The sequence below is a fragment of the Watersipora subatra genome, chromosome 2 (assembly GCF_963576615.1).
Source record: "Watersipora subatra chromosome 2, tzWatSuba1.1, whole genome shotgun sequence".
Taxonomy (NCBI): Eukaryota; Metazoa; Bryozoa; class Gymnolaemata; order Cheilostomatida; family Watersiporidae; genus Watersipora; species Watersipora subatra.
The window spans coordinates 21,476,484-21,503,685 of NC_088709.1; the positions used below are offsets into that span (position 1 = coordinate 21,476,484).

General features: G+C 35.0%; 3 protein-coding genes across 3 annotated transcripts in view; 1 reads left to right on the forward strand and 2 right to left on the reverse strand.

Moving 5' to 3' along the window:
• Nucleotides 1-1,140: 1,140 nt before the first annotated feature.
• LOC137388051 (ciliary microtubule-associated protein 3-like) lies at nt 1,141-4,000 on the forward strand. The gene is made up of 4 exons (XM_068074568.1): nt 1,141-1,390; nt 1,709-1,931; nt 3,203-3,358; nt 3,805-4,000. The coding sequence occupies exons 1-4, from the start codon at nt 1,141-1,143 to the stop codon at nt 3,998-4,000; spliced, it is 825 nt and encodes a 274-aa protein (XP_067930669.1).
• A 556-nt stretch (nt 4,001-4,556) lies between these two features.
• LOC137387302 (enoyl-CoA delta isomerase 2-like) lies at nt 4,557-17,097 on the reverse strand. Its single transcript, XM_068073677.1, has 7 exons — nt 16,959-17,097; nt 15,102-15,174; nt 14,204-14,285; nt 13,019-13,139; nt 9,886-9,975; nt 8,878-9,021; nt 4,557-4,989 (listed from the first exon to the last, which is right to left on the reverse strand). Exons 1-7 carry the CDS (start codon nt 17,055-17,057, stop codon nt 4,831-4,833), a joined length of 768 nt encoding a protein of 255 aa, XP_067929778.1. The 5' UTR covers nt 17,058-17,097; the 3' UTR covers nt 4,557-4,830.
• A 3,618-nt stretch (nt 17,098-20,715) lies between these two features.
• LOC137388053 (uncharacterized) overlaps nt 20,716-27,202 on the reverse strand; it is a 38,884-nt gene continuing 32,397 nt past the window's right edge. The window contains 3 exon segments of the mRNA XM_068074570.1: nt 20,716-22,128; nt 23,039-24,196; nt 25,430-25,790. Coding sequence (XP_067930671.1) covers nt 21,182-22,128; nt 23,039-24,196; nt 25,430-25,790 — 2,466 coding nt within the window. The 3' untranslated portion in view covers nt 20,716-21,181.

The window sequence follows — 27,202 nt, forward strand, 5'->3', positions numbered from 1 at the left end:
CGAGAAAGGTTCGCTTGGTGTAAAGGAAGGTTCTTACCCAGTTAAAGCTTAAGGATGGACTTAGCGAAGAACAAAACAAGAACTTTATAACACTTTTCATGAAACAGTTGCTGAGCAGCATAAATAGAGGAAGCTAACATCTCACTCTATAAGTGGCTGGTTCTTCTGGTGTGAAGAAGTAGAGGGTCCACTACAATATTAACACACCTACTAAAGGAAACTAAACGTCTGTGTCAAGCTCTGTAGTAGCCTCTAGTAATAATACCTACTGGCTGATTACTCTACCAAACCCAACCGAATGTTACCTCGGTGAGTAAATGTAAGACCTTTTCTTCTTACTCTTCTCTCATAAATTCCAAGTTCTTATACACATTATTATATGAAAAAAGTATACGTAAATATATATATTATGTAAAAATATATATTAACATAAATATATATATATTATGTAAAACTATATATAAATGTTTAGATTATATAAAAATGTATATTAATATATATATTATGTAAAAATATATATTAATATATATTATGTAAAAATATATATTAATATATTATGTAAAAATATATATAAATATATATATTATGTAAAGATATAAATATTTTATTATAAATATTTATATTATTTAAAAATATATATTAATATATATATTATGCAAAAATATATAAAAGTATATATATGAATAAAGTCCTGTATAATGCTTGTTAGTATTGCCCATACTACTTACTCTGTATGCTAAGATGCCATAAAGAACATTTGGAAAAAACATACAGCTACTAAATATGTCTGAGTAACAACAAACCATAAAATGTTTTCTAAGAGAGGTTATCTAAAATCACTAAAATGAGAGTAAAACTTGCTTTCTGTCAATTCTATGCAAATGTTTTTTTACAAACAGTGTACCTGTTGAAGGCTCAATGAAGTTTGAAACTTTCTGTTAGTATCCAAATCTACCGGCAGCGATGTCATTCTTCTGTCTAATAGTTTGGTATCCTTACATACCTTCAGCTATTTCAACAATTCAGTTTAAACAATGCTATTACAGCGGATAGCCGAGACAATGTTATACGAAAGTAAATTACTAGTAATATTGTTTTAATTGGTGACTCACAAGTTTGTAAATTGCCTCTACACAAATTATGGCAAACTATGGAGCGGCAGCGACTATAAAATTTGCTCCAGACTCTGATCAACTCAGCCGTGTGAGTATTGCCACTTCTGAAGCCATCCACAAGTCGAAAAACCTTCACCGCAGTTCAAGGAAAAATGTTCAAGGAATATTAAAAAAACGATCAGCTACCATCTCAAGATGCGGCGAGTCAGCATCGCTGACATCTACTACCAACTCTAAGCATGGAATATTACATGACCATACTAAGGAATTTACAGGTAAGTTTCTTCTATTGCTAACTAAATGTGATTGTCTTACTTGTCTGTGAAAAAGAATTGTGGTATTTGAGAGTTGAACTCGAGTCCCCTTATATCATGGGCAGTTCTTCAAACGAGGTAGAACACTAAAAAAGTTAGACAAGGTCTGCAACTTGATTTTTTGTAAGTGGCTTCATGTTCTGCTACGCTTGTGAAAAGCTTGCTCTTTGTCGTTGGTTTCGTTTCAGCGTTGCCAACTCATGGAATGCTCAAATTATCAAGTAAATTTAAAATAATATACCTTCAAAATGTTTCATGTTACAACAACTTCATATTTAGAAAAACCGAGCCATGTATCATTCGGTACAAAAACAAGTAGACCAGTTTTACCGCTGGCATTGCCTCCAAATCGATTGGGTAACGATACAAGGTCATTAAGAGGAAACCTAAACGCTGGCCCGGGCACATACAACAATGAAAACAAGACCAACTTACGCTACGTGACGGAACACAATATGACAAGCAAAAAGGGGTATACATTGGGAGCCAGAACAGGGCCACGGTAAGACTTATCTTTTGGATCACAAGTTCTAGTTAGTGCTCTGACAGCTATTCTTTGACAATACGGTACCATGCTATGAATTTCTCAACCCCTTACACATTGTGTTTCTATGCTTTAAATGGGTTTGGAGTTGCCCACTGTTGATGATTTTGCACCCTACCGTTTCAACAATTCGGAGTTGCACTATACATATATTTCTAAGATTCGTGATGTAGCCTTCAAAATAAAACTTGTTCAAGAAAACTCGAGTTCTCACAGTGACTACCTTAGTACAAATTTAGCAGAGCCTCGAATAGAGCAATGCATGTCGAATGCGTTCGAATTTTATTGTTTCTATGATTTTGATTGAAAATAACTTCAAAGCGTGAAAACACAGGGCTAGAATTCCATTTCTCAGTACACTTTTTAATGCTGGATAGTAGTACATTTGTTCAAAAGATAGACATTGTGTGTGACTGTGTGACATCATGGGTACTGTCCTGTTATGCGACTGACCCCATTTAGACATATTCGTGGGCATTGAAACAATATCTTTTCTTCCGTAAGGGTAACTCCACTCGAGTTCTAACGCTGACGCAATATTGCTGGATAGTCTCTCTTTGCTATAAGTTAATAAACAAAGCTAACAATATCACTTTAAAGTAATAATCATAAAATAGCAAATAGATTATGTTACAATAGTTAAGAAATTAGTTCAAGAAGACAGTCCATGGTTACAGGAGCAGCCGTGGGTCAGTAGTTAGTATGCTGGCTTATGATCAGTAAGTCACATGACCATTGGTGGTGATCGGAAGGGAATTCAACCAGAATTGCTCCATTGATAAATCTTGTTGGATTTTCGGTGACTACAATAGCTCCCACAGTTGCGCTCCAAGAATGAGGTTGGCTAGCAACCCTGCAGGACTAAAAACAATACCTGACAAAGGGTGGCAGAGCTTCTCTGTGAGCCAATGGCCAGCTAGCTAGAGATGGTGTTTCAAAAAAACACCCAACAGTAGGCAATGTCAAACGGGTGTTGAAACCTGCCAAGAACAGTGCTGGTCATAAGAAATGGTGTAGAACGATGATCACCTACGTCCTTATAGGACATGGTACTCAGAGAGTAAGTCAGTTCATACACTAGTACCCACATCAGTTTAGAGACATTTCTAAGTTTCTGAACAAATTATTTTGATAAAATGCGGTGTGAATTACTTTTCCTATCTTCTATGTTTATAAACTTGCTCCAGAGCCTACTTAATCATGTGACATTTTATAATATTATACAATAGATTTAGAAAGGAGTTTTTTGAGACAACACCAGCTCCTGATCACTACCAGACTGAGCAGACGCAACCCAAGAGTGTCACAAAAGCTTATAAACCATTTAATAATGCAAAAGAGAGGTTTCTTGTGACCAAAAAAGACATTGCAGAAGCCACTCCCGGGTTAGTTTCTAGAATATTCTGATAAAAATAGCATCTACACCTATGATATACCTAACATTATTATCATTCATCGCTATGGAACTCTATTGGCTTAAAAATAATTATGCTTGATAACACGTTGTCTAAGTTGGACTACACTGGCTGTTAAATGCTATTTATTCATTTTTCAAAAGTTTTTAGAACAGGGATAACCATCTTTTTAAGAGTTTTTTCCGTATAAACCGTTACACCTGGCAGATATTATTTTTTTGCTTTAACAGAAAATATTTAAAAAATAATTCCTGTGAAGAGGTTACTAATGTATTTTTTGAGTTTACGTTGAATCAACCTAATGATAATGAGTATTAATAACAACTTATTATAGAAATATTTTAAACTTTATCAATAAACTGCTACAAAATCTCATGATCCCGCGAGGTATACTAAGCTGCATAGCTTTTAAACAGGGGTGGTTGCTATGAACACGATGTGAGTAGAAACAGACACGTACATTGGCACCAGAGCTTTGGTGGAGCGCCTATTAAACTACCAGATGTTCACATAAAGAGTACAATTGGAACCAACACAGCTAAACTGTTGAGCACAAGAGATGCCAAGAGACATCACAGAAAGTTGGCTTATCTCAAGTTATACTGGGAGTAGCATTCCCTACCCTATCTGACGGTCTGAATAGCCATATGGGTAAATTTAATTTTTACCTCAGATAAACAGGAATATGTTGTTTCCACTGTGAAATGTTACCTTATTTTGATAAACAAATAAAACTAGATGTAATCAGCTAACACAGCCTTCATGACAATGGTAAGCAAGCAGCCACAATGGACATTGCAAATCTAAGAGCATATCTTCATAATAATAAGAGTTGTGTCCACCTGCCCAAAGCCTTATAATCGTGCACATGATTAATCTCTGTACTTTATTAGCACACCTGACAATCTCTCATGGTGCACTGGACTGTCAAGGTATGAGTCTATACTAATATAAATGCAAGTTCATCTGAAACTAGGGTGGAGGTTAGGATAAAAGACTGCGTCACACAGGGCTCGAACTAATGACATTCCGCTCAGTAGACCGCGGCTGTAACACCTGCACTCATCAACTACTTTCAAGCATTTTAGGATAACTGCGCAAATAGTTTGTCCCTTGTTTTATGATAGAAAAAGCAAACAGAAATAATTTAAAGTTCGAAAAAGGACTATTTATTGGTAATTTGCCAAATCACACCTGCTGATCTCTCATGACACTAAACTGCCAGGGTATCAGTATATCATAATAAAAGCGTGTTCAGTAAAAACTAATATGTGGAATTTGAAAATAAATAATTGCATCAGTGAATAGAAATTTTAAAATCATATTCAATATTAAGTCGTAACAAAATCAACCCCAGTAAAAACTAATATTACTGTTACATTTAAAAAATTGCATAATCATATGCACCGGTTGATTGTAAATAAGGAATAACAAAGCACTGACTAGAGTTTTGCCTTACGATTGATAAACTGCATTGCAGCTTCCAATGCTGCAGGTTTTGCAAATAGCTCCTGAAGGACTTGATCTTCATGGCGGTTTACCTTGTGAAGATGGTCTCTTATGGACTGTGATCGAATCAATTGTCGGCCAGCAGCGAGTGCCTGCAATAGAGCATGGGACTTTAAGTAGTAGAACTATGGAGACTTTGTAATGCTATATTCCTAATTTTTTTATGGATACATGTACATGTATATCTACAGTATATACATAAACTTTATTGCTTTTCTGTTGGTATGTTGTTCGTGTGTCCAGTTATGGCTATAAAGTTTTAAGAACTCACAACCTCCAGTTTTGCAGACAGGCTTTTTATTCAATACATTACACTGTCCAACTGGGTTTACAATGGAATAAATTGGGCGCATACTTATTACACATGCCAATCTGTCATGACTTCACGCTTAACACTGCAGCTAGCATTATGTGTGAAGCCATAGCAAAAAATAATGCATGCCCATACGGGAAAAAAATGCTTGAACACACTTGCCCAACAACACTAATGCAATAATATATATCTGTAGTAGGTACTGCAGCCGGTAGAGTAAGAATTACATAGAAATAAGCATGGTACACATCAATAAACACAGTAGTCAGAAATAAACAAACACCTTTATTTAAAGTTAGAATGTTGTTGAATATGTTAATTAAAAGCAAATCTTCTGGACAAGAGCTTTTTACTACCCGCGCCACGCCGGGTATTCATCTAGTTTTCACTATAAAAAGAGCCATGCATAGTAGCCAATAGCACTTTCACAAGTGCTTTATGCGTCCGTATTATAACCAATGTAATAACTATGTGCACAGTTGTTCCATTGTATGAAAAGTAGGCTGTGTCGTGTAGTGGATAGAAAAGCCCGTCTGCAGAATTGGAGGTTCTGAGTTCAACTCCAGTACAAAGAGGTTTTTGCGATCCTAAAACTTTATCGCTATAACCAGACATACAAACAACAGATGAAAACACTGAAATTTATATACAGTCAAACATGGAAAAATCGCCCTCGGATAGCTCGAACACATGGTTAACTCGAATGGTTTCTTTGGTCCGTTCCCATGTAATGATAAATTGCTTTAGATAACTCGACCTAAACTCTGTTAACTCGAACAGTTTTTTGCTCAACGGCGACCGAAACGGTTATCGCTTTAGAAAATCACTTTATTCCAAGTCATAGAGGTAAACCTCAACTTTTCGTAATTCATAGGCGTCGTTATTACCATCATCGGCAAAATATTTTTGTCAACGACTTTTCTAAAGGTTTGATGTAAATTGATTTTTACCAAACATCCGCTTAGGGATGGCCCTTCGGAGGCAAGGATAAGTGAGGTAACCTTTGCATAAACTTCAAGAAAAATCAGCAAAATTGATCTTGTTTAAAACGCTCAAAAGAGAAAGATGTTTTTTTTCTTCTTAACATTATTAATTTCAATAAATTTGTGAAGCTATTTCAATAAAAATAACCATTTTCATTTTGTCCCGAAACTAACGCACTATTTCACACTCAACTACCAACTAAAGTCAAACGCGACAGAGTAGCAATGAAAATAGTTACTTTTTGAACTGACAACAACCTAGCTTACGTTAGAAAACTCAAATTTCAAACCTCAAACCATATACTTCATAGCAATTGGCCAATGAAAATGAACCAAAAAAGCGGATGAACAAAATTTGCCCCGAAACTGACTCAAAGTTCGATCCCACTGTTCGAGAATGATGCTTTGTTGATAGGAATATCTCAGTTGCATTTGATGATAGTAACCTAAAGTTTGTATAGACAATTATTTACTGATATCTCATTCACCTACTAGGCTGGGGACTACATTGACACACCATTTGTCCCAAAACTGACAACTGTGATTGTGCTCGTGTTCTTTTTCACACGATTTCTGATGTAACCGATCTGTTGCATTTTGCTGTTTCATTATCGATTTCTGCAAATTTGTGTATTGTATCTTAACGTTTAATGCTTGCGATGTTTTAAGAGCAAAACATAAGAAATGTTTAGTTTTCGTTATATTTTTTCAACATCATAAATAAAAAACTTTTTATTAAAACTAAACTCCGTCTATATCTACTTGTTTTTATTCATAGCATGCAATATATAGTACATTTTATGGTGTAAAATGTTAGAAAAATAACTTTACTGAAGTCGTTTTGTCGACTTGAAACGAATTAAAATTAACATACATTAATTCTAATGGAAATACAGTGAAACTCGGATAACTCCCCCTCGGATAACTCGAAAACAAGGTTAACTCAACGTATTTGTTTGGCTCGTTCCCACGCAATGATAAATGGCTTTAGATAACTCGACCGAAACTCCGTTAACTCGAACAGTTTTCTGCCAAACGGCTACCGAGACGGTTGTTACTTATCGCTTTAGAATATCACTTTATTCCAAACCATAGAAATAGACAACGACTTTTAGTAGTTCTTAAGCCTCGTTATTACCAACATCGGCAAAATATTTTCATTAACGACTTTTCTAAAGGTTTGCAAAAATCAAATTTTACCAAACATCTGCTTAGCGATAACCCTCCGAAAGCAAGAAAAGCGAGGTAAAATTCGAATAAATTTAAAGTAAAATCGGCAAAATTGATAATGGGTTTTTAATAGTAAAGCAGTTTTGTAATAGCTGACTTACTGCAAAATTGATCTTGGTTAAAACGCTCGGTAGAAAAATACATATGTATTTTTTCAGAGCGTTTTAACCGCGATCAAGTTTTGCCAATTTTAATCTAAAAAACGTTCTGGCAATAACATCACCTCAAACAACAAACCAATCTCAAGCGATAGAAAAATCTCTATACTTTTTGATAAAAAAGTTATAAACTTAACATTAGAAGCATTTAATTTGAAACAAGCCATTTATGCTTTTGATTTATATTAAAGTTTGTATTTATACATGTATCTACTAACAAATAAATAAATACATGGACTTGCGACAGTGCTCTGATAACTTGAACGCTCTGATAACTCGAACACTTTCGCTCGGTCCCGTGAAGTTCGAGTTATCCATGTTTGACTGTATATTCTAACTGAATGCCCGGTGTTGCCTGGGTAATAAAAGTTTTTGCACAAAAAATTTATTTTTATTTAACATGTAGCAACAGTTACCATTTTAACTTTCAAACTTCATGTCAAGAGAAAAGTGTTTCGCGCAATTTAAATAAATTTAGAGAAAAATTAAAACTGTTTAAAAGGTTTTTAAACTTTGTCCAACAACTGTAACTTTAAACTTCATATCAGGAGGAAAATGTTTTGTGCAGGACAACTAAATTAAGAAACAAAATAAAACAAATATAAAGGTGTTTAAATGTAAATGTGAAATAATTAGCAAGTAAATCAAGCTAAATTAAGTCGGTTCTGCTACGATTACAATAAAATATGATTCAGTAATGATACCATTAATACAAACTGAGAAAACAAAATAAAAATTCTGATTATATTGAATTAATAATAACAATTTTTGCATAGAAGTGTGCGGTTATAAAAAGGTTACTGTTCCAGCAGAAGCTATCCATCAAAACTTTGAATACGACGATACTGGTACCTCTCAACACTGGTACAAATGTGAAAATGGGATATCAGACTGTCTTTGTTTGACCAAACAGAGAGGGAATGTAGAGGCTATTTCTATTTGAGATAATACAATTGTCCGCGTGAAAAGTATTGACTTTAATCGTGATTTAGCAATTGAACCTAACGAAAAACCAGAAATAGAAGTTCACGAAAACACAAAAAAGCATCGTCATTCATAGAGTTAATAGAATGCATTGTTTTAATTAATACGTCATCTAGCGTGTGCTTACGCTATACGGTATATGATAATGTCATTGATCAATACCCCTTGTATAGCTCAGTGGTTGAGCACGTGGATTTAAAACTTGCGGTTGCAATGTTGTGAGTTCAAATCCATCAGAATGTGGAATTTTAATTCCAAGATTTTAGTATTTATAACTGGACATACACAGACACACAAATGGTGATGCCTTACGTCATTATTTAGTTGAGAGAACTCCTTGACAATTGCTCGGGTGTTTGCCTGAAACCCATCGCTTGGAATAATTCTGGAAACAAGACCCCAATCTAACATTTCTTGAACAGTAGCTTTTTTGTTGAACATGAGCATCTCAGCCGCCTGCACAGAAAAACACAGAGTTAATCCTAGGAGTTAAACATAACAGAGTAGGAAGAAATATGCTGTCGTTACCTTGGCTAAGTTAAACCTAACTGAATAACAAATTTAAACATCACAGCAGATATTAAATGCTTTATTTGATGGGTGAAAGCTCTACAATCACAAAAACTTAGCCATTTGAATTAATTTGAAGAAAAGTTTTCAATGAAGGCTTTCTTAACCTGGCCAACCTACATACCACTATCTACTACATTCATCTACCCAAATTCATGTGTCATCATGTTTGTAGACAAGAATCCACGAGTATAGCCCTATACTAGTGACTAAAGAGCAGAAGGTGTAGAGCTTCCATTCCAATTTTCTCAGACTGTAAGTGAAGCGGCAAGGATAAAGCTGCGGAAGAGTATAATTTATGCCACATGATTATCACTCATATATTCATGAGTACTATAAGCACCAATCATGGTTCACTACAGTTATGCTGCATTGTATGTTCCACTATCATAATAGATATGTCACCTTTCATACTGCTAATAAAACTAAAGTTGCTAAAGTATGTCCTTCTGTGACACGAGTGGTGAAGTGTCCTTCTGTGACACGAGTGGTGAAGTGTCCTTCTGTGACACGACTGGTGAAGTGTCCTTCTGTGACACGACTGGTGAAGTGTCCTTCTGTGACACGACTGGTGAAGTGTTACTCATGTGACACGAGTGGTGAAGTGTTACTCATGTGAAAGCTGAGGACAGGTTCCGGTTCCATTCATGCACACTTCGGTTTATATCAACTTCTTTTCAAACAACCATTGTAACTAGCATGCCATGAACAATGCTTTCTTTCTAGAATGCACTGTAGGTGAGTACTTACCCTGCTGTAGCCCATAATCTTTGGAAATAAATAAGAAGAACAGGCCTCCGCACAGAGCGCTAGTCGAGTGAATGGTGTGTAGAAGGTTGCCTGCAAAAAGGAAAAGCAATCTATCTCAAAGTTTGCTTAGACAGAAGATAAGCTGGATCATATGCAGCGCAACCATTTAGTACTATGTGAAGATTTGTGTTCCAGGCTGAAATCTACATCAGAGCAACAATGAAAAACTGAATAATGAAAAACTGAATAATAAAAACTGAATAATGAAAAACTGAATAATAAAAAAAATAATAAAAAACTGAATAATACAAAACTGAATAATACAAAACTGACTAATGAAAAACTGAATAATGAAAAACCGAATAATGAGAAGCCGAATAATAAAAAACTGAATAATAAAAAACCGAATAATGAAAAACCGAATAATGAAAAACTGACTAATGAAAAACTGAATAATGAAAAACTGAATAATGAAAAACTGAATAATACAAATCTGAATAACGAAAAACTGAATAATGAAAAACTGACTAATGAAAAACTGACTAATGAAAAACTGAATAATGAAAAACTGAATGAAAAACTGCATAATGAAAAACTGAATAATGAAAAACTGAATAACGAAAAACTGAATAACGAAAAACTGAATAATGAAAAACTGACTAATGAAAAACTGACTAATGAAAAACTGAATAATGAAAAACTGAATAATGAAAAACTGAATAATAAAAAACTGAATAATGAAAAACTGAATAATACAAAACTGAATAATACAAAACTGACTAATGAAAAACCGAAAAATGAAAAGCCGAATAATGAAAAACCGAATAATGAAAAACCGAATAATGAAAAACCGAATAATGAAAAACCGAATAATGAAAAACCGAATAATGAAAAACCGAATAATGAAAAACCGAATAATGAAAAACCGAATAATGAAAAGGTCCTATACGAGGCTCATTCAGCAGTTGGTCTCTACTCTAATAAATTGAAATTTCTGTTGCTAAGTACAACTTATGCACACACAATTGGCTAATATCTCAGTGTGAAATAGTGTTCTTGTAGGATGAAGTTGGTAGGACTAGGTTATTTTGAGGTCTCCAGTTTCTTAAAAGTGGATTAGTGGAATCTTTGTATAATAAAATTTATTTTATAAAAGATATGTAAAGAAAATAAATTAATAAAATAATTTTAGAAATCAACCAAAAAAATTTTCTAATGTGACTTTACCTTGACACAGAGAACAGAAACAGAGACTTCCAGTTGCATAAAAAATGGACAATGTGGAAGTGGTTATAGATATGCATATAAAAAGCATAAACTACTGTAATTTAGTACTTGAGAGAGTAATATAATCTAGTTGATTTCGTTATTTGTCACACTTTATTTCAGACTTTTCACTATACCTATCAAAAGCCACGCTTCAAGAAACTGAACGTCATACTTAGGAAATTACTTTAGGAGTGGAGTCAAGTCAATTATTATGACAAAGATGTTTACTTATTACACTGGAAATTTGCTATTTTAATACAATCTAAAATAGAGGCTCCACTGTAGTAAATTTCAATCTATATCCATGGTGTCTTCTGATTCATGGTTTGGGTCAGAAGGAGACAATCTTTAATATTCATAATGAAACGTTCAGCGTGTCCGATATGTCAATTAAAAAACTATAAGATCAGCGTTTTATCGCTCCGGTCAAGTTAAACTAACAAATTCAGCTATTATTACAAATATTAAATGCTTTATTAGATTGCTGAATTGAAAGATGCAATAATTACAAAACTTCAACTATCACGGATTAAGTTGAAGCACTGAAGGAAAGTCCTCAAAGGTCCTATTGGACTATGTTCAGGTCACATTGTACACATTTTACTGTTAACTAGTCTTTCATGTAGAATTTAAGGTCATATAACGAGGGCTAAGAATTACATGTACAGTGGTGTGCATAAACTTGGAATCATCACCAGTTAAATCTTCAAGTATGTATGTTTATATGCTGTTGTCTAAGGAATTCTTTGGAGTTAAGTGCCTCAACCCCATCAATATATATATCATTTGAAAGGGAAATTTCTGAAGAACAAGATGATGCCAAATATTCGAAAATATTCTCAGATTTTTATCGCTGGGGGTGGATCTACCGAAAGGCAGACTTATTGCAGGCTATGAATGTTGTTAGTGAAAATTGATAAAATAGGATACAAACAAACTCTTTTATACAAATTGGTGGCCCTGAAAAGGGCCACCAATTAATACACCATAATTAATCTGTTTACAGATTAATACACCATAATTAAAACCACCAATTAATACACCATAATTAAAACACCATAATTAATCTGTTTAATAGGATTAATATAAATCACTCTGAAATGATTGTGTTAAATCAATCATTGCATTGTTTGAAAGCACATCTTCTGCTGATCAGATTGATATATAATATCTGGCATGGCATCATAATTGGCGGGAAAATAGAAAGCAAATGGAAGATCCATTCGATATAGAGTGAACAAAACAATGTGATTCCAAGTTTATGCACACCACTGTATATGCATATCTCATCATGGCTAAAAGAACAATTCAGGTATTGTGAGTGTAAGGTTTATGTAAAGGTCTTTCTTCGTATTACGTAAAAAATTCCATATAACGTAAAGCGTTAACTAGTTGCTAAATTTAGTTGCCATTGGCTAAGTTTATTTACCTGATGAATTTGAGTAACTCAAGCTAGTAACTTAAATTAGTCTAAATCTTCATTATAATAAGAGCCTGTCGGCATCTGTCTGAAGCCAGCTTGCTTATAAGTTATAATCATTAGTGGCTTATAATCGTAACGTCAAATGTAATGCAGTAGCAACCAATAGTAAGCCTAGTAAGCATAAGTATGCGCAGCTTGTTGTAATTGTGCTGCAAAATAAAATCCACAATTATCCCATAGTATGGCAAAGACTGTATTGGATAGCCCTGTCTGTCTGCAGAACTGGTGGCTCCAGATCCAAGTCCAGTCAAAGCAGTTTTCGTAGCTAGATGCAAGTCACTATAACTGGACACACAAATGACAGACCAACAAACAAACACTGAGATATATAAAGATAAATAAGTGTAGTCATTAGGATTTAGTAAAGAATGATGTACTCACAGTGTCAGAGGCTATGACAAGGTCAAAGTGGGGGAGCATTGTCACACCCATACCAACAGCTGGCCCATTGACTAAAGCTATCATTGGCTTGGCCATGTCTATCAGTAAGTCAATCAAGTCTCTACAAATATTAGGACCCTCCTCTATTGACTTGTGTTAGCAACAGGACAATTATTTTATCAGTGATATCCTGTATGATCTGCAGGAATAGCGAATCAACTGACTGGATGAACCATTCTATTGTAACACAAAGTTCCAGTGAGCGCTGATGAGAAATCACAGCAATGCTTCTAGTTATCGGCTTTTCATAAATGCGGGTTGCTAATTCGGGTTATCTGGATGGTATGAGTGATACATGTGAGTTGTTTGCACAATATAGTGGTGGGTTATATATATATACATATACACAGATGCATGCCCGGCGTTACTCGGGTAATAAAAAAGCATTTGGACACAAAATCTATTTTCATCTAACATATACAACATTTACCACTCTAACTTGTCAACTTCATATCATGAGAAAAGTATTTTTTGTGCAGTTCAAATGAATTAGGAAAAAAACACAACAACTGTAAAGGTTTTCAAACTTTTTCAAACATCTGTAACTTTTAAATTTCATAACTTGCAAGAATTGTTTCGTTGAAATAAATTACGAAGAAAAATAAAACTGTAAATGTGTTTAAATGTTAAATCATTAGCAAGTAATGGCTAAATATAGTGTTTTGCTGCAACTACAATAACAATACAACACAAAAACTTTTCTCATGATATGTAGTTTGAAAGTTAGAATGGCAAATGTTGTTATATGTTAAATACAAATCAATTTTCTGACCAAAGACTTTTTTATTACCCGGGCAACGCCGGGTAGCACAGCTAGTAAAAGTATATATATAAGTTGCTCTATAACATAAGAGTTTATATACATGTATATGCATATATTCCATACATATAAGCATACTCAGAACTCCAATTAGTAACACACACACATGCGCCATATACAGATAGATAGCCTTCAAAAGCATGTACAGAATTTATCATTGTAGTCTGTCATTCTAAAGAATGAAAGATTATGCATGCAGGCTATCTGGACATTATAAACAAGAGTTACTTAAAATGTTATCTCTATGTCATAGCTTGAAGTTTCATAGATACATAAACTGAAGTACTTAAGTGAGTATTACTTACCTAAATGATGCGAATCGATCAGCACTTGAAGGATTAGTGAAGTTGTTTTGATCATTCCCACTTGTGAAGTACTTGCCATTGCCTACAAAGTGAAATATTTTAGCACTGAATTGAGAGCTGTTTGTACATAGCTATATACATAAAGTTATGTTACATAAAGTTATGTTACATAGAGTTATGTTACATAGAGTTATGTTACATAGAGTTATGTTACATAGAGTTATGTTACATAGAGTTATGTTACATAGAGTTATGTTACATAGAGTTATGTTACATAGAGTTATGTTACATAGAGTTATGTTACTCATGTCAATAAAGTTGAGATTCTACAACACTACATTGCATATTGTAAACTAACTGTTGGTTTAATGGTGAACCTAAACCTGTAGCATAAATTGCCCTGTTTCTACTGCCTTACTGTAATGCCAGTGTGTTCAGAACAGAAGTCCTAAATATTTTTTGTGGTTTGTCATTGATTTGATATAAAACATCCATATTTAAAACTTATCCATAATTCAAAATAAGCAAGTGACAAAAAGCAATGGTCATTAAGCTGTTGTCAAGAAGTTATTGTCGATAAGCACTTGCTGTAAGCAACTGTCAATAAGCAGTTTTCAATAAGTGACTGTCACAAGTAATTGTAAAATAACAATTGCCAATAAAAATTGTCAATAAGCTATCATCAATAAGCATTTGTAAGCAACCAATTGGTGATAAGCAATTGTCAATTAGCAACTGTAAATAGCGATTGTAAATAAGCAACGGTGAATAAGCAATCGTCAATAAGGAACTTTCATAAGCAATTGCTAATAAGCAATTGCCAATAAGCATTTGCCAATAAGTAATTGGCACTAAAAAATTGGCAATAAGCAATTGTCAATAAACTACTGTTAATTACCTGTTAATACCACCATCTTGCAGCTTGCATCCGCATTGGCTGACTGTAAGGTTGGCACAATTTCATCATACATCTACAACAATTGCTACAGAGCTTATTCCAAAGACAAAAGTGTAGATAACTCACTCTGTTTAGGTATTTGAGTTATTTAACTGTGCATGTTAGATAACAGTTTACAAGTTTAGATTGCTCTAAACTTGTAAACTTCAAGCTCAATATTTCAAAATCAAGCTCCATAATTTTGTGAGAATTATGTAATAAAATACAATTCAAGGACTGTCAAGGTTAAACTAATTGTAAACCCGCTTTTGATATAAAAAATGAGCCATTTTGAAAAACATAGAGAATAATAACCAATCACTAAAGAGTTACTATCATATCCTATACTGACTAACTTAAAAATGAAGAATAATATGTTGTCTTTAGAATAAACAATTGTGCGGCTTTACTTTACCTACAGTGAAAGTCGCATGCCACAGATCAATTATCATATATGTACCTACCGGATCTGTTATAATCGCTGGTCAACTGATCAATAGCCAATAGTTAGTGTTTGCCAATAATTATGTACATATATTAGTGTTAACGGCTGGTCACATGTTCTGTCGGTGGCATAGTGGTCTAGCACGTGTGACCTCCAAACAACAGATTAGGGTTCTATTCCCAAATAAGGTGACAGCAATGACATCCAACCTTGCATTGCTCTCTGCCCAACTGGCCACTTGTTGCTACTAGACTCAAACATGACCAGCCAAGATCACAGAGCCGATGTTTGTGTAACAATGCAGTTAAAAACATGAACACAACCTCTGCTTGCAGTAAGCTATGCAGATACCATACTCGATCTTTAAGGGATCGCTCACACACATACTTCTGGTAATTTATGCTTGAAAGGAAATGGATGCATTTGCTATTGTTGTTGTCTATTTGATAAATAAATTTAACAAGAAATAATAACAAGAGCTATTTTCCACAAAAGAAGCTATATGTACATGTAGGCCTAGTCAATTTCATTGTCATGGAAAATTCAGCTTAAAATAGGAACAGCAAAAATACACCAGTAATTAGCTAATGACAAACTGTAAAATTTGATTTCATCATCTGTAAAACATAAAGACTTGACATGTAGAAATGACATCCTACCAGTTTCAGAGTGCATCTCAAGGTTCAGCGTGTATTAACCAATATAAAATCATGAATTCGTATATTTTAAATCACTACAAAATCACTACATATATAATCCATACCACATTCCACTACACCTGCTTGAAACAGATAGTGTTGTGAGTCACAATAAATAACCTACACGTATATCTAGTATTATTACTTTATGTAAAGATGGGGCTTTCAACTTTTAATTTGTTTAGAATTGCAAAGATTTGTCGTTATTTAAAATTTGAAAAGAACCTTTGTAACATACAACATTAATACATAGAAGTTAAGCTAAAATCACGAACAAGATATAAGCATACTAAAACAATGTTAATTGTGGATTGTAGGAACTCTATGAAAAAACAATGTATAACTTGTTAAGTATTATACTACTCCAAAATTTGTTTGTCCAAATACTTGAATTTAAAAATCTAGTGGAAAAATAGATTTTGTAAAGCAAGTTGAGCATTTCAAATAGTCAAAGGCTACATCACATGACAACTTCAACTGCAATTTTCTTTAGTATTTTAGACATAAACACATATTAATAACCTCAACTTTAGCTGACATGAAAAGAGGTTCACCGATGAGATTCTTCGACTGAATTAAAAAACGAAAAGTTGGACATAAATTGAATGGCTGCAAGTACTGAGCTGCCAGTGTTTAAAAATGTCAAAAGGGTATAAAACCTGTGTTCCTACTAACCTGATAGTTCCAGGCATTATACTTCTCAGGTCGGTTTAATGTAATCCAGCACACACCAGGAATATCCTTGTCTACCTTTATTGTTTTAAATCCACCCATAATGCACTGCTTTGTTAACTTGTATTAAAGCCAGACAAATCTACAAATCCATAAAATAGAAATTGGCAATTATAAATCAACACTATCATTTTAACTCAGCACATGGCTACTTCCATAACACTGAATAAACATTGTTAGCAATTCTAGCATGCATTCCTGGCTTTGCCCTGTCTGTGGATTTCCCACTAGCAAGTGACTGCGAACTACATACCATGCCAATATGTGGTGGTATCTCAGTGTTAATTTAGACATTAATTCTGTGCTAGTGCCAATAACACTAGAAAAGTAGAAAATTTATTGAAATGATGTCATATGCCGATGGTAATAAACGGTAAAAAATCAATGAAACTCTAAGTTTGTGAACCATTCTTGCACATACGTAACAGACTGAATGGTGCAAATAATTAAAATGAATGATTTGGTTAAATAGGTTGTATCAGTTGCATGTGGGAAGCAGACTGTCTATGATAGTTTATGGTGTATTATCCATTGTACTTCTTTCTGTCTTGAAGTCTAATTGTGTAGCTAACCTAATGTTACCATTTAAAAGTTAGTCACCAAAGTTTTTGCAAGTCAGAAACCTAGTTTACGTTTTGGGTGAGCCTTCATTCTATTGAGCTTCGCATTTCAATGTTGCCTTCGATGCTGTCACAATTTTGTTGGCCAATTATGAACAGTGTTAAATCAAATTGTTTGACGAACAAAGCTCACAAAAATATTTACTCCAGCAAGACAATGATGCATTTATATCTAACATCACATTGCACAAGCAAATAACTTGGCTGCATTGTTTGGCGCTAAATAATCAGAAGTGTCATATTTAACATTTAGTTTTTTAAACTAACTGGACTAGAATCCATAAATTATTTGTAGAAATATCAATATTTATGACTTCGTTTAGTGTCAAATATTAACGTACAGACAAGCACGCCTCCAACCGCCGCATTCGACATCTATATCTATATTTTGTTGATTTTAAGCCTTTTTATATCTAAGCAGCCTGAACTCGGCGCATTGCGTGTAGCATTATTATACCAGAAAATGGCATTGATTTTATGTTGTCATCTAGTTCTGCATGCTTAAAATATTTTCGGAGATCAAAAGATTTGTTCCTAGTATTGCAAACATGCTTTATTTGTGACAACTTTAAATGATTAGTAATATAATTGTAAAATTGAGACTGATCAGCGGCGTTTGCACAAATTACGCACTAAGAAGAAAAGCAAGGTACGGGATACGAACGTATAGCTTGCGGTCTAGCTTTACGAGCGTAGTGCTAAGATTGCTAAAAGAACCTTTAGCGCAAACCAGTAACTGAGTTTATGAATTTATAAGCCCCGCCTATAATTAGTACGCCCAGATGGGAGGGGTAAACAACTTCACATACATGTACATGCTTGCGCTAGCTGGTACATGTATATGTAAATGCTGCTCGAAATAAAATTCGTATTATCTACATGTAAATAAGCATCTAAAGAACAGATACATATGTATCACTCTACAAAAAACTATGTAGAACTGATAGTGATAAATAGTAAATGCTTTTATGCTTATTATGTTAATAATCTCTAAGTATTTGTTTACAGTTTTCACAGCTCAATGGTTCAAGAGTTTATGGTTCAATGGGGGTTCAATAAACTATTATTAACCACACAATCAGTTGAACTCCATCCCTAACTCTTATGAGCCAGTACAGTTATGGCACAGTTGAACTGATAAAATAGCTAGGTCAGCCTTTCAACCGCTACACATAAGATTATATTTAGGTGGAACCCAGACCTGAATGAATACCCGACTGAGCCCAAGTCTGACTGTCCACCCAAATACATCTACACGTGTCTGGTTTGTTGTACCTAGACTTGTTCAACTAGACTAGTAAATTATTCTGTTCAATAATTCAATTGAGTCCGCACCAGATTGTCTATTCAGCTGAACTGAGGCCAGTCTGACTACCCAATGGAACCTATTTGATGACGACTCAGCTGAACTTAGGTCAGAACACTAAACTGAATGTTCAACTCAATTATGTTTGACTCACAACCTTCTCTAGCCCTTGTACGAATCTAGGCCAGAGTAACTGTCCATAAATAGTGTTAAATGGTACTTGATACATTTTGTTGCAATTGAAATAATACGAGGCAACGTGATCTCAGCATAGCTTTTGTTCTGTTTTAAAAATAAATTGGTAATGCATATAGTTGACTTGTTATAAGATGTCCTTCATACATTTTTTTAGATCAACGACCTATAAAGTATGCAATGTGCTTGTAAAATATTTCATAGTTGAAATTCACTTGCTCAGGTGTGAACTGAGCGTAGAATGAAAAGTTATTTCATTGTTATTCAATTGTGTTGTTTTTTGCATTCTTGGCATAAGGTTATGTGTATGTGGTTAAAGCTTATTTTGTGATTCTGCTATGTGCTCTAACATTGCGGTATACATAATGTACAGTGTGATTTGATTTAAGCCTTACATCAGCTCTTTTGTGCTTAGGATCATTTTTCTACAGAGATTTTCTCTGCAGTTAACAAAAATACTTGACTTATAGTTCCTTTTTTCTCATGTGAGAGCAGCGATGACCTAGTGGTCTAAAATGCCTTACCTGCAAACAACAGGTCAAAGTTGAATTACTAAAAAAGCCACAGATGGTGACAAGAATGACATCCAACCTTGAACCGTTCTCTGCCACTAGGTATATCTTCAGTCGTTGGGGTTTTCTTGCCAATGGAGTCAGACATGTTCGATTAAAATCACAGAGTCATTGTTTGTGTAACAATTCTCTTAAAAACATGCACATAGCCTCTGCTTGCCTTAAGCTAAGCAGACATTATACTCGGTCTTTGCAGGATTGTTGCACTACCAACATACCTAATCTTACATGAACCTAGTTGAATAACTGGTTGGATAACTATATTACTTGTGGTTATTAGACTTAATCAGAGTGAGTTATAACTGCAGGAACCCATCTATATATATAAATCTTGGTGTTTGTCTTTTTATTAAGTCCTGTGTCCAGTTACAGCGTTTAAAATGCTCGCAATGAAAAATCTGCATGGCCCTAGATTTGATCTCAGGACCTTCATATCTAGAGGTAACAAACTTAACCATTGAGCTACATCATTGAGCAAATAGTCGTTATGTTGGTTAAGATACCAACGCATAAAGCGCTTGCTTGGAATTAATAACTAGTACTTTGGCTGATAAACGTAAGAATTAGTAAGCTGGTCCAAAACTTGAGTATTGTTTTAGTGAAGATTTTAGTAAAGATCTAGCATTTCAAGTAAGTTACTGAAAACTCATTAGGTAATTATTCTATTACTCATCCAACGCTGGTCATTCAGTTAGTCTTGCATTGCGTTGTGACATCACCTCTTGGATCAGTTTTGTGAAATATTTGAGAGCTAGCAAACCTTTTGGCCTTTATATGTTTCAGAGGACTTTTCACTGACACAACTTCAAATATTCTTTCCTGAACATCCACTAAAGAGTTATAAAAATAAGTGTGTTAACATGGTATGTTTTGGACAAGCTAGGAAAAAGACAATTAAACACCCATTGCCACAGATAAACAAAAACAGCTTCTGAATTGAAAAGTTTATCATCTTTTACTTTATACTCAAATTTTCAAACTTGCATGATACAGGCTCCAAGTTACAAATTATTTATTTGAATAATTTAGTTTTAATAAAAAACAATAATTAATCAATAATGTATATGACAACTAATTCATATTATTTTGTCCATAAATATTAAAAATTCTGAATAATTTCTAGCAAGATTAGAAAACAAAAATTTAATATATCATGCAGATGTCCTCCTGGCTGCAGAGTATTTAAGCAACGCTAACAAAAAAGCATGTGTGCGGTATTAATGGACTCACACGCCATCTTCCATTTCTATGTAATATAAAGTCTATTAAATATAAAAGATTTCGTAATAGATTAAAATTCATTTTGCTTGGCAAAAGGAGCTAACTCCAAAGTTTGTCAAGGAGTACTTGCGCATACATGCATATAGTTCCACACAAGATACACAAACAAAATAAATCTCAACAAAGGGTAGCGCGATCTGCTCTTTTAGGTGTCTTGTTCTGAGCTTTGACAATTCTAATATCATTTAAACATCACACAGATGGTCTATCAGATTTTTCAGCATGATAGTCATCGGCGTGCATCGTCTTCCTTCGGTTTTGATACTTTTTAGACTTTTTGCTGCTATATCGTTTAGGTTTACCTCCGTAGTAAATCCGACCATCTGATGTCTCATACTTTCCACCGTATTTAGTCGCTTTTTGCTCTATCGCGGCTGAGACATTGTGCTCAGGAGTTTCCTCTTTCTGCCGAAGGCTTTGCTGAGGTAGAGCTGTTGTTTCAGGCGCATTGTGGGAAGGCCTAGCATCTACCGCAGTAGGTTTCACATTGGCATAATGCGGTTGGTAATGAGATGTGGCGGCTCCATAGGGACGACTAGAGACGGGTTGGTAATAGGAGGCTCCCGAAGCATATCCTGTGTTCTTCTGTCCTGAGCTAGATCCATAATCCTTCTGATAACTTGCATCGTTTGGGTAGCGGTTATAGGCTGAGGTCGTGGATCCACTATATCTTCCATCTCCTCTATTGGGATAACTGGTAGTTCCTCCGGTATATTTGGGAGTTGCATACTCCTTTTTATTAGAAGCGTATTGACTGTGTTTAACATTTGGATTACCATAGTTGGGATTCCTATATCTCTCACTTTCGTAGTTAGGGTGTGATGAATAGGGCACCCCAGCCATGTCTCCATATGATGTTTTAGCACCTGAGTATTTTTTAAATCTAGACTTTGGTTTGCTGTTAACCGCACTACTAGCTGGGGAGATATATGGACTGGTGTAGGATGAGTATGTAGCTGGAGCATGCCGGCTTGAATCCTGGTCTACAGAATAAGGATTGCTGATATTACCATAAACGGTGCTACTGGTTGAATGACCAAGGTCGCCCGGATCATATCGAGATGTTTTACTTCCTCCATACGACTTGTGACTTGATTTTTTAGAAGACGGATCATCTTCTATCACAAAGACATAAGTTCCTACAAAGTATGCAAATATTATTATTTGGCGTGAACCATTATTTTATTGTTGTATTTTAAAGTGTTTACAGAAAAGCATTGCCAAAAATGCTGCAGAACAAAATTGTTAAAGGAAAAGAACTACAAAGTTTTCAAGAGATCCTTAACACAGGCTTGATAAAGAGATGGTTTACCTGCTTGCCTAAAAAACAGCCATGAAGCAAAGGTTGTGTATCCGACATACCAAATGTTTGATGCAAAACAATACCAAATTTTACCTGCATGTCACCACATTCCCTTAATGCTGCAAAGTAGAAGTAGTGGGATGCTAGTTTTTAAATTTTTATTATAAAATGTAGAAGCTTTGATGCAATTCATTTATATTCCATTTAAAAGAATTTTTATAATACACTTATTAATTTTAAAAAATTGTCCGAGCATATTTTACAAAATATATCTGCTAAATATTTAGCATACTTATCACTAAATACCGTTGACAGTATGCATAAAATATTCTCAGCAAATTTTATGCTATGAAAATATGTTATCTAGTTTTCACAGCATAAAATAAGATAAATTAATTATGATGCATGTAACTTTTACTTTTTTAAAGTTCGTGATAACAGTATTATTTTTTTCACAAGTTAGGCAAACTACATTTTTTACTAAATTTCCATAGTATTAACATAAATTCAGTGTCATTTTTCATAACATGTATGTTTTAGCAGCAGTCATGACAAAATACATTTACTCATTTAAGCAATTCTTTAAAATGTTTTAAGTTGTATCCAAAAACGAAGTTAACAGTGTACTTAAATTTCTCTTAATATAAGTATCAATGACCAAAACAGCAGTGCTATTGTCTGCACAACTTTAGGTAATAATGTTTTTACAAAAGGGAAAACCTCATAAATTGCTAGCATTAATTCACCTGTTTCATAGTCCCACTTAGGTACACATCTCTGCTGCTTCACTCCTTCTGCCTCTTCACTCGCTACAGATTGAGCAGGGTGAGATAAATCCGCAGGCAAACTGCTGTTGACGTTTGGCGCGATTGCAAGCTTTTTTTCTAGTTTTTTCTTCTTGTTTAGCTCATTACCCTCTGTTAGATTTGATGTAGTTGCATTACCACTTATCGATTTGTTCGTACTCGCAGAGCTTTTATCTTGATGAGGTTGCCGATTATTCGAGCTGCTAGCAACGTGTGGCTGTTCTTGTTCAGTGCTCGACATGGTTCCACCATACTTGGAGCGCCTGAGAATTTCGCGTCGCTCCGCTCTGGTCAGTTGGTTTTGTTCGGCAGCTTCCGGTATAGCCTTATTTAATTTAGAAGCGTCTAACAATGGATCGTCAGCAGTTGGCCTTCCACCAAATGTAGCCTGCCGGTGCAGCTGTCGGATGTTTTGGTCATTGACATCAAATGACTTGTCTGCTGTCTTTATTGGTTTAGAACTTTCCAGTGCTCTATTGACTTCCGGTTGTTTCAAAGTTGGCGAAACTGGAGAAACGATGGGACTAACGCCTGCTATATTCGCTGAGGCATTGGAGTTCGCTATACGACCTACATGGAGGAAACTGGGTTTATTCCCGTCATTATGAGAAAACCCTGAAAATGTTGCATTTCTCTGTAGCTCAGGACGATGGTGGTTACTTCTGTCAGTTTCTTTAGGTTGTTTTTCATCCTTAAACGACAGACCACCAAGCGTTTTTTGTGTACGCAACATGGGTTTTGGCTTGTGAAAGTTGTCATTAGGTGAGACTAGTTTGACCGTAGAGCTATCGGTAATGGAGCTGAGAGATTCTCGGGCAGACTCCGTGGTTCTGCCGCTTGAGTTATCAGATAGCTCTGAATGTGGCTTTATTGTCAAACTTCGAGCCGGTTTACCAGCTAGCTTCTCGAGATTATTGCTTGTAAGAGACAACGAGATCACTGATGCATGTAGTCCATTTTCTGTAGCAGAAGGACGATTTTCTAAAGAAGCAGATGGATCCGAAGTTGATAAAACATCTAAACTAGAAAGTGGTTTGGTTGATAGAGAGAGCATTTGAGATGAAGCATCAAGGGGCTCTGTTCTTGCAGGAGTATCATCTAATGAAGAGCGCGTGTTCACTTGTTCAGAAGTTACGTCTCCCGATGATGAAGATGGTGGTGGAGATGTTGCCTTCTCTGGAGCAATAGATAAATCTTCAAACGAAGAAGATGTTTTAACTAATGCAGCAGGTGTGAATTCCTGTGAGACAGGCACCTCTTCTTGGGTGGCCGATATAAGATCTGATGAAAAAGATGTTCGTGCAATAGTAGTTTCACTTTCTGTCTGACATGGAATCAGTTCCTGGGCAGGTTTTGCCAATTCATCAACTTGTAAATTCTCTTCAGAGCTTTTATTGGCACCAGCTTCTAAACATCAGATAAAAATAATGTTGTTATTTTGAATGAATATGGCCTGGCAGACTAGCTCATCACAACGATGACCGAATAAGGAAACAATGAACAAACATGGAAGAGCAAAATCATCAAAAATAGACCAAATATTTTTTCTGTGTCCATTTTTTATTTCTTTAGTTACTCTCTATGGCCCGAAATGCTACATTTTATCGAAGTATCGTGTTTTCTCGTTTTTTCTTTTGCAGATAATGCCAAGTAGTAAATGTCAACCAGATGAAAGCATGAGAACAGCTCAAAAAGTTCTTTGAGCGATAATGTTCATCGCTGACTTGCACGAGAAAGGCAACATATTAACGCTTGGGAGACAAAATACCGGTAAATTTGTTTCTAGGAATCATAAAAACCATCTAATCATGAACAAACTTGTTGCGCAACTGAACTGTTTTTCGATAAAATAGAAAGATATAGTTCACTTGATTGGATAATAAAAGTTTGGCCAAGATTAGATAAAGCGAAGCTTGCAACTAACATCATTATTTATAAATACCTTCGAGATTACTGTAATCAGGATTATTGTAATCACGGGACCCTAAACAGATGAAAGTGATAAGAAAAATGAGAAATGTTGTCAGTACAGACCAATAGTGCTACATTTAATGAACAGTCAGTAAATTAAAGAGTTGAGTTTAATTTGTACTATTTGAAGAACAAAAGAGTGAGTTTGGGATGATCTTCAAACGGATTAGGAGATTTACGTGAGTTTTAGTGTTTGTACAATGCGAAATACATATAACATGAACATTCCAAGAATGCATTATTATATTCCATTTACGTCTACTGTACCTTCAAGGTTTTCTGTAATCCTTTTTGTGTTGTCAACTTCAATGATATCCTGTGACGAGGTATTTCGTATTGGTTCGAAAGGTTGAGACAAACTGGATTCATCTCCTGTAGGCGTAAGGAGGCCATCGAATGACGCTGAACATTCATTGACCGGTGTTAGTAAGTCATCTTCTAATGTTAATGAGTGGCTGGCTTCCTCAACTAAGTCATTGGTGATAGGCCGGAGTTGTTTGGTGTCAATTGCTGGTAAGCTGCTGCCAGTAACAAGGGAGTCATCAGTAGACAAGTTGTTATTTGTGGCTTCATCAACTTCTGCATGTGACTCAAGAAGATCGATGTTCTGCAGACTATCAGTTGTAGAGAGAGACTCGGAAGCAACCAAATCCGCTTTGCTTTTCTGTTTTCGTTTCTCTCGTCTCTTTCTTCTTGCCTCCTCTTGCTTCTCTGACGCTCGCTGTCAAAAGATGAACAACTGATCAACTTGAAAGGTTATTGGCTAATTGATTGATTTAGCAGCAATGTAGTCATGTTAGTCACAGCAGGTGCTGGCAGATAGATGTATGAACCAATACTCTCAGGAATGCAGTGAATTTAATATAAGCTTCAAGTTGGCCATTCGTCGAATCATTGGTTTGAAATGATGAAGCTATTGGCTATAGCAAATAGTGAACTATCTTTTTGCTATAATGGAATAATATAGCTCCTTAAATGACAAAGAAAATCTAGTTTGTACAATTATTAAGTTTTGAAACAATAATAGTGTAGTGACACCTGAGTGCGTCAGCGCCCAAGAGCTTTGCTTGGTCGACCAGCAGATCATGCAGATCATGGCTGCGCCATATGGTCATGTGTTGCGACACCATCGCTGTATGGAAACTTAGTAATTCACAACTATTAATGTAGCTCTTTGCTATGAAAGGAAGGAATATAGTTCCTTGTTAAGAGTAGGAGTATTGCAGCTGTTTACCGTGAAAGAAATTAAACAGTTTTTCGCAATGGCAATAGTAATGTAGTTGTTGGTGGTGACAAAAAGGTAGAGCTGTCAAGGAGTAATACAGACCTTCGCTATGGTATGAAGTAACATACATTGTAGCTCATGGCTATGACAAGAAACAATGCAGTTTCTTGCTATGACCAAGAGTATAATAAATAGTTATGCAAATGTTTGATAGTTTGGCGAGTGAAAGCAATACCAACATCAAGGGTCGAGCTGATTTCCTAAACCTTCGCACCAATTGCAGAACCTCATCGGATTTCATAAATGCCACAGTTGCTTATTTAATTCAACAAAGGAAAGCTATGATGTTTTAACTAATACTATAAATAGCTTTTTCTGCTTTGCATCAGAAGATTTATTTATGTATATAAATAAAATTTATTTAAAGGTTGACTTGCAATAAAATTCACATTACAGTTATTTGGTATCAAAAGATTCACCATGTCTTACTCTGTTGTGTTGTAGGTGCCAAATATGTGGAAATGTGATTACAAGCTCTTAAAAGCTCAAAAACGAAAAGCCGCCGTAGATTAGAATCTCTTTATTTCGATGACGTAGTCACGTAATTTGGTTATCGTCTTGTCACGTATGTACTCACGTGAATTGAAAGGCCAATACAAAGCTCAATATAAAACTTATCGTAGTACTAGTTTATGACAAACATTTCGGGTTTTACCGAAGACCCCATATCAAATATAGATGCTCGCTACATTACAGTTTTGGTTCGGCGTTATTCAATCGTCAAGTCGTTCTCTGATCATGTGACCCAGTACTTCGCAACTAATTTTTGCAGCACTTTTCGATTATCACAAGTGACCAACAGGCTCGTCATTATTATCAGACAATGATATGTACTCCTTCAAGCTAAG

What these genes read in the sequence shown, in the direction of transcription:
- LOC137387302 (XM_068073677.1), bottom strand. Translation starts at nt 17,057, where the DNA reads ATGGGTGGATTTAAAACAATAAAGGTAGACAAGGATATTCCTGGTGTG. An exon ending in ATAATGCCTGGAACTATCAG is followed by an intron (nt 15,175 to 16,958) that starts GTTAGTAGGAAC and finishes CAATTGTTGTAG; the next exon opens with ATGTATGATGAAATTGTGCC. An exon ending in TCTCTCAACTAAATAATGAC is followed by an intron (nt 4,990 to 8,877) that starts GTAAGGCATCAC and finishes GCTCTATTGCAG; the next exon opens with GCACTCGCTGCTGGCCGACA.
- LOC137388051 (XM_068074568.1), top strand. Translation starts at nt 1,141, where the DNA reads ATGGCAAACTATGGAGCGGCAGCGACTATAAAATTTGCTCCAGACTCT. An exon ending in CCATACTAAGGAATTTACAG is followed by an intron (nt 1,391 to 1,708) that starts GTAAGTTTCTTC and finishes CTTCATATTTAG; the next exon opens with AAAAACCGAGCCATGTATCA. An exon ending in GGAGCCAGAACAGGGCCACG is followed by an intron (nt 1,932 to 3,202) that starts GTAAGACTTATC and finishes ATTATACAATAG; the next exon opens with ATTTAGAAAGGAGTTTTTTG.